At 35.3% G+C, this 11,381-nt stretch overlaps 1 protein-coding gene across 3 annotated transcripts in view; it reads left to right on the top strand.

Moving 5' to 3' along the window:
* The window catches only part of LOC126779278 (uncharacterized), an 80,936-nt gene extending 70,060 nt beyond the window's left edge, over nt 1-10,876 (top strand). For 2 of the 3 annotated variants that reach the window (XM_050503245.1, XM_050503247.1), the window contains exons 17-21: nt 5,125-5,213; nt 5,834-5,913; nt 7,104-7,216; nt 8,067-8,153; nt 8,519-10,876. In XM_050503245.1, the coding sequence (XP_050359202.1) occupies nt 5,125-5,213; nt 5,834-5,913; nt 7,104-7,216; nt 8,067-8,153; nt 8,519-8,701 (552 nt within the window). In that variant the 3' untranslated portion in view covers nt 8,702-10,876. Of the gene's footprint in view, nt 1-5,124; nt 5,214-5,833; nt 5,914-7,103; nt 7,217-8,066 lie in introns of all 3 variants that reach the window. The other variant, XM_050503248.1, reaches the window with a different exon arrangement.
* The last annotated feature ends 505 nt before the right edge of the window (nt 10,877-11,381 follow it).

Raw genomic sequence — 11,381 nt, forward strand, 5'->3', positions numbered from 1 at the left:
CGTCGTGAGTATAATCGTCGATTTCCGGATCGCCGGACACCTGACAATAGTGTCTTTATTGGTGTGTATCGTCGAATTAGAGAAACTGGTCGCGTGCAAAGGAGACAATCTGATTCCGGACGCCCTCGTGTCCGTTCTCCAGATGAAGAAGATGTAATTATTCGTCATTTTCGAGAGGACCCTACAGTTTCCACCAATATTGTGGCAAACCGAATGGGCGTATCTCAATGGAGAGTCTGGTTTACTGTCCACGCGGTTGGATTGTATCCCTATCATTACACACCCGTACACGTGATTGAAGAAGGAGATCCTGCAAGACGTTTAGATTTTTGCCGATTTATGCTACACTGTGATGCAGAAAATCCCAATTTTTTGAGAAAAATTTTATGGACAGACGAGTCAAAGTTTGACAAAGATGGTATTACTAACTACCACAATATTCGATATTGGTCTCAAAAAGAACAGGGAAACCCTCACAAAAAGCGATTAAGCGGTTCCCAAAGACGTTTCTCGGTAAACGTCTGGATGGGGATTATCAATGATAATCTTATTGGGCCACATTTCCTACCTGATAACTTAAATGGAGAAAGTTATGAAAGCTTGCTTAGAGAAATCCTGCATGAGTTACTCGAAAATGTTTCGCCGAAACTTAGGCAGAGAATGATATTCCAGCATGATGGTTGCCCCGCACACTTTCGAATGTCCGTAAGACAGTGGCTAGACAGCAATTATCGTAATAGATGGATTGGCAGAGGAGGACCAATCCCATGGCCAGCGAGAAGTCCAGATTTGACTCCGATGGACTATTATGTCAGGGGCCATATGAAAAGCCTGGTTTATGATGTTTCACCAGTACAAACAATTGAAGAACTCAAAACAAGAATAATGAATGCTGCAAATTCTATTCGACATAGCTTGAGTAGTGTTGTAGTAAAAAGTGAATTAAGAAAAAGAATGCGTATTTGTATACGAAATAGGGGATCTCATTTTGAACACGAATTATGAATAATAAACAGTGTAATTTCGAAAGTATGGAGTAACTAAAAAGATTAAGTATTTTGTTTTTGATTTAAATTCAAAATTGCAATGACAGCTCTGGTTTATCTCTCCTTTTTTACCTATTACCCCTATTAAAAATAATCTTTAACTACTTTGCATTGAGGTCCTTTTGTCTTTGATCCAGATTTAATTTCTTAACAATAGCATTTCTTAGAATTTCCTACCTGGTCTCTTTGTTATCTAATTTTCTCCTGAGTTTATGATTGTTACTGTACTTTTTATGTACCGATGGATAGCTAAGGAAACGCAGATGTTTTTAAAATGATCCGCACGATAAGAGCCATAGTGATTTTTACAAAAAAATTGCGAGTAACTTAAAGAATCAAAATTAAAAATCGAAAAGTTGTACAGTTTTGGATCTGTAATTTAAAAATGCTTGAAGATTGTTTTTGTTTTATAACTGGTTATTATTAACTAGGATGTACCCTAGCAAGAAATACAAAAAAAATAGGGAAAATACGTTGATTTTTTTTTTATTGAATTTTAGAATCTTAAACATCCTTTAAATAAAAAAAATATTAAAAAATTAATAACTCGAAAACGATACACTTTTGCATAAGCATTTTGGGGGTCATTTGATAGCTATTGTCCTGAACTATAACCCTTTAAAAGGATCGTGACATATTACCCTGTAACCCTGAATATTGAGAAGCGACAGTCATTATTTTAATTTCTTTAAATTTACATCTAAGTGAATCTTTATGGCCCAAGTTATAAATTGCACGAATAGACCTCTTCTGCAGAACAAAAATCGTATTAATATCAGCTGCATTACCCCAGAGTAGAATGCCATAAGACATTATACTGTGGAAATAACTAAAATACACTAGGCGAGCCGTATCTACATCAGTCAACATTCTTTTTTTTTACTGCGAAAGCTGCAGAGCTGAGTCTTTTTGCCAATTTATTAATATGAGGGCCCCATTGAAGCTTAGAATCTATGGTGATACCAAGAAATTCTGTTGCTTCTACAACATCTAAAGCTTCCCCATTTAAAAGTACATTCGTTTTTACAAATTTCACGTTGGGAGTACTGAATTTAATACATTTTTGCCTTTTTACTGTTTAACAGTAAATTATCAGCACTAAAACAATGTACTATTTCAGAGAGAGCATTGTTCACCTAGTTATATATTAATAAACGTCTTTTTATTTTAAAAATCAAGGAAGAGTCATCAGCAAACAATACTATCTCATGTTTGTTGTTTAGTAAATGTGGCAATTCATTTATACAAATGAGGAACAAAAATAGACCAAGAATAGATCCTCGAGGGATCCCCACACCAACTGGAGCCCCAGGAGATCTCTTTCCATTTATTTCAACCCTCTGAATCCGATTGCTCAAATACGAAATCAGGAGGCTGAGTGTTGTGTCTTTAATCCCATAGAGAGGTAGCTTCCTGATCAACGTGTCATGTTGCACACAATCAAAAGCCTTAGATAAGTCACAAAATATCCCTATGGCATCCTGTGACTCTTCCCAGGCTCTATAAAAATTTTTAACGAGCTCGACACTAGCATCCGTTGTCGAGCGACCCCTTGTAAAGCCAAATTGTTTATTGTGCAGCAACTTGTATGTATCAAAATGTACTAACATTTGGTTGAGCATTAATTTTTCAAAAATCTTGTTAAGCGTTGGTAGTACAGAGATGGGTCTATAATTGTTGGGGTCTGAAGTACTACCGGATTTGAAAATTGGAATTACCTTACTATGTTTCATTAGGTCAGGAAACACGACACTAAGAATACAATTATTAAATATAATAACAAGATAAGGCGCAATTACATCAATAACCGACTTGACTACCTTAACAGAGATACCCCATAGATCGGCCGTTTTCTTAACATCCAATGAGTTGAAAGTTCTTATTATATCTTTAACATTTACAGTATTAAAGTTAAAGCAAATATTACATTTAGTAACATTGTTTTTTAGTAATGATTCAGCGACGGTAGGAGAGGAATTGAGTGATTTGGTAGTCGAAATTGGAATGTCAGTAAAAAATTTTTCAAAAAGAGTAGCAACATCCCGATCAGAATTAATTGGCTCATTATCAATAGGTAGGTTGAAATCAGAGATGTTATTTTTAACTCTTCCAGTTTCGCAATTAATAATTTTCCACGTCATTTTTATTTTATTTGATGCGTCTACGATTTTTTTTAATGTGCAACGACTTGGCCATTGAGCACACTCGTTTAAATAATTTAGAGTAAGCACTTATATGGTTAATGAAAGAAAGGGACCGATTGTGAGTCCTTGGATTATAAAGTTCATACAACCTTTTCCTAATCTTATGAATTCCACCAGTCGCCCAATCATTAAATGTGAGAAAACTCCTTGAATTGACTATCTTGGAAGTAATATAATTCTTTTTAATTAATTTAAAAAAAATTTGTTATAAAACACATTAGAATTTTCATGTAATTGTAAATATGAGACCTTTGCCATAATATTACTTCTGAACCTCTCCATTCGATTCAAATTGATTGGAACAAACGTTTGTTTTGATTCTTTATTTTTTTAAATGTGTGAATTAATTGTGGCCAACTGTGCACAATGGTCGGAACTTAACATATTTATAATATGTTTATGATGTGGTACACAATTAGTAAATATATTATCAATACATGTAGCAGTGGATTCAGTGATTCCAGTTGGCTCTGGGAACAAGTTAACAAGGTTATATGAATTTAATAGAGATCTGAATCTAATACTTATACTACAGTTTTCTAATAAGTTGATGTTGAAATCACCGCAAACAAAGATATATTTATTAGAGCCACATAATTTCAACGGTACATTTTCCATTACTTTCTCAAATAATTCATATAACCCACTGGGAGGTTGTATACGCATACATTAATGACACGCTCAAGCTCTGCACAGGCTATTTCTATAGTCTGCTCGATAGAAAGGCTCACAACATCCTTACGTTCTTTAAACTTGAATTTTTTACTGATGAGTATTAATGAGCCACCGCTTACTGCTTTATTTCTACTGAACAGACCAGCTAACTGGTGACCATCAAAATTAAACATAAATTGGTAGTTTAAGAGCCAATGCTCTGTGATACGTAAAATATCAATGTCATTAGTGTTAATGAACAACTCAATTTCTAAGTATTTTCCTAACATTCCTTGAATGTTTTGGTGCACCAGGTTTACAGATTTATTGTTTAATTTTTTTTTAAATTCTCCATTAATTGTATTTACATTTATTGATTTTTATTTAATAAATTTCTATTAGATATAATAATATTTGAGCCAGAGACCATCTCTGTTGTCTTAGAATTTAATTTAAATTATTTGGAAAGAATTCCAAACTTTGATATGTCAAATTATTATTACACTGCTCAATAGAAGCAGCGGTCTGGTCAACCAACAGATTGGTTGGTTTGGTAAAAATACAATATGATAGCAGGATTGCTATCTGTCTTCTACAAAAGGTTAATAGGTTATACCTATTACTGGTCAAACAAAGTACATGATTTAAAATTAATGATGTTATTGATGTCAATGACACTTATTTTCGTACAATTATATGCTGGACCTCATGTTTATCGCATTCTAGCGATGCTGTATACGTTTTGTATTCGACATACGTATTTGCCCACGGAACTTATGGCGAGTGTAGTGATATCTGTTGTTAAAAACAAAACTGGTGATATCGCGGGCAAAAGTAACTACAGGCCTATCTCTTTAACGACCATATTAGGTAAAGTATTTGATGGTTTGCTTGACCGTCTGTTGGGTAAATATGTAAAGTTAAACGATGTTCAATTCGGTTTTAGAAGGAAACTATCCACAGAAAGTACTATTCTCGCGCTTAAGCAGACCGTTAAATATTATACGGATAGAAAGACGCCAGTATATGCTTTTCTCGACCTCTCCAAGGTTTTTGACCTTGTATGTTTTGAAAAACTTAAATGGCTTAAATTAAAAAGATTGAAATAAACATTTATTATATTATTATTAAATAACTACCATTTTCAAACCAGTTTTATAACATGATTACCAAGTTTCTTTGAAAATGTATTTTACGTCTTAGATTATGTTTTTTTCCAGCAAGCTGATCATACACAAACAATGGCAACTCGTCCGTCATCGGCCATGTTCGGAGGGTACCCGACACTACCCCCCGTGCCTCTACCCAGGTCGGTTGAAAATCATATATTATTAAGATAATTTTGATCGTTAGATCGTTATAGTAATGGTATATGGCTGGTATATATATAATAAATGGTGCGGGTTGGTATTCGAAGCCGCGACTTTCGGTTGTTGAAGTATATATACAATAATTTGTATAATAAAATACAATGTCTTGTCGGATCTTTTCAGTAGAATCTACTCCACGAATTAGAGATAGTTTTGTATTTAAACCACTTCTTACTCGGTAGTATGGCTTTGTTTAAGTCTGGGTAGGTACCACTCACTTTCGTCACGGTATCATGCGAAAGCGATCTCGTGGCGCTCCTCGCTAAGACGGAAAGGGTACCGCTGGTTTTTTAGTGGGTATCCCGATGTTCGGGGCGCACTCGGCGCCTTGGACACCGGCGAGCCCTACATACCCCCCTCTCCACTGCTACCGTGAGTAACGCGTAATGCGTTTTTCCAGGGTTAAAAAAAAGGTACCACGCACTCATCACATGTCGTACCGCCAAATAGCAATACTTAATACCACCGAGAAGGTGGTAACGTTACATTGCTTGTGTCTGTAGTTATACTGGAAAGTTTATGAGAGTTTACTTGAGTGTTGTATATTTTGCTGTTTCAGGCTGGGCATGCACGGCGGCCACCTGGCGGGCTCGCTGGGCGCCGCGCGCGCCCCGCCCGCCGCGCACGCCGGCCTCTACGGTGAGCGACATGTTTCACTAACTTTGTTCAACATTTTCCAAATAACACAGAAATACTAAACTAAAATTGATTAAGTTTTAAGAGAGAAAACATTTTTATATAGGCAGTGTTTACGCCGATGTTATATAGGTGTATCAAACTGTAACTGAAACTAAAGACTTGCTTTCCACTATATAACTATAATTTATTTGATAACTTTACAATTATTGTTCCTTATTATATACCCAGTAGCGAATAACTTGACAGCGCGATTCAGGAATGTGACATATTCAATCAGCGCCATCTATCTCTACCGAGGTGTAACATACTCCATTATACAATAACAGAAACCCTGTTACATAATGTTATACATTTTTAAAAGACTTGCCAATTTGTATATAATCTTAATAACTTCTAGTTTTGTTGGAACTCTATTCCCTAACTCTCTTAATCCGATGGGACGGCAATCCGACGACGGTCCAACGGCTTTACGTTCGCACCGAGAAATTAGGGTGTACACACTTCCAACTTTTTATTTCCCTAACCCGGGGCTTAAACCCTAAACGTCGGGATCTGCAGCCTCATATTTAACCAACGAACACCACTAGCTAGCCCAACGAGGCAGTCGACACTATTTCGATGAAATATTATTTGTACCTATATAAACCAACTTTACTATAAAATATAAAGCGATTAGCTGAACGCTTCAAATGTGAAAGTATAACGAACGAACAAATTCACTTTCTTTCTCGAAACATATAAATATTACATCTACCGCCGCGATGTCGTGACGCGGCATGGCGTGCCAAGTTTTATGGTCATTTAAATACTGTTTGAACCGTGAAACCATTCACGACACGTTACCATCGATGTGTCAGACTGGTGATAGGGCTTTGTGCAAGCTCGTCTGGGTAGGTACCACCCACTCATCAGATATTCTACCGCAAAACAGCAGTACTTGGTACTGTTGTGTTCCGGTTTGAAGGGTGAGTGAGCCAGTGTAATTACAGGCACAAGGGACATGACATCATAGTTCCCAAGGTGATGTAAGCGATGGTTAACATTTCTTACAATGCCAATGTCTATGGGCGTTGGTGACCACTTACTATCAGGTGGCCCATATGCTCGTCCGCCTTCCTATTCTATGTAAATATATATATTTATATTATTGTTTTATTTATATTATTGTAATATGGTATCTTTGGGAACAGGCTACACAAACCACATGGCGACCGATTCGACGAGCTCTGAAGCGTCAAGCCACGTTCAGGATCGAGCTGATCTCTTGGTGCCCAGACCGAAGTCCAGAGCGAGGAGTATGCATGTAAGCTATATACGATCTTTATTACCTCGTGCTTAGCGTGAGGAAATCTGCACTGGTGGAAGAAAATCTGCCACGTGTATCCAATAACACGCATTAGAGCAGCGCAGTGGAGCAAGCTCTACACCTCGAAAAGGAGAGATCTCAGCCAAGTAGTAAAACATTAACAGCTTGTTACTTTTTACTATTTTAGGTTATTTTACAACTTGGGAAACATTTAAAGGGTTTATACTCTCGTGCCTCAGAAAGCGCGTAATGCCATTAGTCCTGTGCCAGAGTGAGCTAGTGGAACTACAGGCTCTAAGGACGTTATGTATGATTGATTAATATTTTTTACAGTGCCAACGTCTCTTGGTGGTGACCATTTAATATCAGGCGGCACATCTGCCCTACCACCTACCTATTAAGAAAATATATATGTTGTATGTCGCTAGTTACCTGAATTAATACATATATACTTTAATTCGCCATTTGTATTTACAGTGGTGACCACTTTTAACCACTGATGACCACTTCCGTAACAGCCTGTGAATGTCCCATTGCTGGACTAAAGGCATCCTCTCCTCTTTTTGAGGAGAAGGTTTGGAGCTTATTCCACCACGGTGCTCCAATGCGGGTTGGTGGAAAACACATGTGGCAGAATTTCAGTGAAATTAGACACTTTAGGTTTCCTCACGATGTTTTCCTTCACCGTCAAGCACGAGATGAATTATAACACAAATTAAACACATGAAAATTCAGTGGGGCTTGCCCGGGTTTGAACCCACGATCATCGGTTAAGATTCACGCGTTCTTAACACTGGGCCATCTCGGCTTATAAGACCACTTATGCCTTTGATTCTTTTGTTTCCAGAACCAAACCGGGATATACTACGACGTTGAATATGAAAACGCCGAACCCATATACGGAACAAAAGGCATACCGCTGTCCACCTACACGGTGAGCCGGGGCCCACCGTACTATAGATCGTAATATATAATATCAAACGAGGGACAAAGAATTTATAAATCAATAAAAACTATATAAATAAATAACTATTACTAGTTATTTAAATGTAAAAATTAATTAAGTTTTTTTATATAAAAAGAAAACAGTGTTATATACGAAAGTGGCTGGTGTATACATAACTTATTTATTATATTTGGGGTTCAGTCGCTTTTATAAAAATTATAATAATGGTAGTGAATCATTAAATATGACGATTATTTAAATGATCGTCATATTTAATGATTAATGAGATGATAGTTAAAACAATATATAAGTATGTAGTAAATAAAATATTAACATTCCGACACATATACAAGGGATTGGGGATGGGGGTGAGACAGCACAAGAGAGCGTCATGCCGTTTGCAGTCACGGGATACGATTCGGTCGGCTTATATTTTTATATTGAATTTCTCCAGTCATTTTCGACTTTTATATACTAAAATTCATATATATAGGGCCCTTAACATGGCATGGCATTTAGAAAATATACATATATAAACAAATTGAGATTTCCTTTGAAGTCGGTTAAAAGACATGGATTTCTCTCTTTCTCTCATCTGTAAATTGACATTAAAGAAAGAGACAACACTATTGTAACTCTATTGTGCAAATCTATTGCGTCCAATATTTTCTAATAACTTTGTAAGTATTAAAAAAATAAAGTATTTTTCTATGAAATTTAATTTGTAATATAATATTTATTTAAAAACAATTTTGTGTATTAAATTTAATTTAAATGACGTTTGAACAACGAATGTATCTCCTATACAAGATCTATCGAATTATAATTAATATAATATGAAACGAGTATTTTATATAATATTATAGGAACAATATAATGATTTGTTTGGTTTTTTGCTTAAACGCGATAGTCTCGCGATCTAATAGTCTGATTTGGTACTTGTTAGGTATTAAAAAGTGTGCCTGTGTCCTTTCTTACGGTTCAAGCTTGCTTCATAGCAAATTTTATCAAAATCGGTTCAGTAACTTAGCCGTGAAAGCGTAAAAGACAGACAGACCACTCTACGACCCACGCGAGTAGAACCAATATTATATAAAGAAAATTTAACTTGTGAACTTTAAAAAGTCAATTATATAATAATATTATATGTCATAGTTATGTAATGTAAATATAATTTATTTTATATGAACTTTATATTTGTGTCGTAGTAATTTTAATTGTATATACAGTAACAGCCTGTAAATGTCCCACTGCTGGGCTAAGGCCTCCTCTCCCTTTTTTGAGGAGAAGTTTTGGAGCTTATTCCACCACGCTGCTCCAGTGCGGGTTGGTAGAATACACATGTGGCAGAATTTCGATGAAATTAGACACATGCAGGTTTCCTCACGATGTTTTCCTTCAACGAAAAGCACGAGATGAATTATAAACAGAAATTAAGCACATGTAAATTCAGAGGTGCTCGCCCGGGTTTGAACCCACGTTCATCGGTTAAGATTCACGCGTTCTTACCACTGGGCCATCTCGACTTCGAAATGTGTATAAAGTATTCTATATATGTATACAGGCTGTCTATAATGATGGGTGTTTTTAAACATATGAATCCATTTCAGTATAAACTATCGGTTTAGAGAAATAAATACAGTGATTTTTTTAACATTCTGTATACTATTGTTATATATATATATATATATATATATATATATATATATAAATATATCTTTAAGAACAAATTAAAAACATAAAACGACTAAACGTCAAACGGTATTAACTCCAATGTATTTACATAATAATATATGATTTGAGCAAAATTACAAAAGCTATTCAATTTATATAGTATATAAATATAATTGAAAATATAAGTGGAAGGTGGCATTTCATCAATTACGTATAACTCTTAAGTTGTAAAATGTGTATTTAACAAATTAAAAAAAAAAATACGACCATAACACCTTGATCAATTAATTATATACTTAAATATAAAATATATTTTTCTATTTTATCTGTATATATTTGTAAGACATATCAAAATGTGAATCGTGAAAATTGTGCTTGGATTTATATTCGTTCACCTTAGACAAGAAAAGCTTTAAGGTTTTAAGATTTAATTGAAAAAAAAAAAATACAATCATAGACTTTTTTAATGGCGGGGGTGAAGTAGATAAACAGCTTTGACCATGAATTGTATGACGTCATTGGTTGCAATGTTTAATAATCTGTGGTATTCATTGTATATTCATGAAAAAAAGATTTTTAAATTTGGAAGTATAATTAAAGTTGATATAACTAGTTAAGTTGAATACTGATGTATTATCTCCTAAAGATATAATCAAGAACTGTTTGTAGTGTATATAGCAGAGCTATTAGCAAACTGTATGGAATTTGTAAATCTAAGGTTACTCCTGCTGTATAATATAATAATATTGTTGTATAACAAATGTTAATTCGTGAAATATAACAATAATCGACTATTTATATAACTGTGACCGCGTTTTAATGGTATTGGTGTTTTGTTCATAAATATGAATGGTTACATAAAAGCTTAACGTGTTCAGTTAAACGCTGATTCCTCTACTATTTTTGTTAACATTAAGACTTCGAACTGTGTTATTTACAAATATATTTTGTTATTTACTGCGACACTATCATGACGAGAATGCATTTACAGTTAATGTTATATAATAATAATAAAATCAACGATTTTTATACAGTCATGTTTAATGTTCATGTTTTATTTTAAACAATGTGTACGATTTTTTTTTTCATCTCATGGAGGTTACCTTTACTTGTATATTCTGCCGCTAAACAGCAATACTTATTTTTTTTTTTTTTAATATTCGCCGGGAGGGCAAATGACTCTACTCCACCTGATGGTAAGTGGTAGTAGAGTCCAAACGCGACGACGGCCAGTACAGACGGGAAAAACGTTCTGCACTAGCCGCCTTCGCCTTGCCGGCCCGCAAGATGCCTCTTCACGCCTCGTTTGAAGGAACCCGGGTTGTAAGAGGAGGGGAACACGTGAGCTGGTAAGGAATTCCATTTTTTGGAAGTGCGACAAAGAAAGGAGTTGCCAAATTTCTTTGTTCGCGATGGAATTGATGTCACAGTTAGGCGGTGACATCGAGAACCAGCTCGCGTGGACTTAAGAAGGAAGGGGGAAGCAGGAATTAGAGAGAATAATTCCTCAGAGCACTCGCCGTGATACAGTCGATAGAAAGC

Source organism: Nymphalis io, chromosome 28 (assembly GCF_905147045.1).
Source record: "Nymphalis io chromosome 28, ilAglIoxx1.1, whole genome shotgun sequence".
Classification (NCBI taxonomy): domain Eukaryota; kingdom Metazoa; phylum Arthropoda; class Insecta; order Lepidoptera; family Nymphalidae; genus Nymphalis; species Nymphalis io.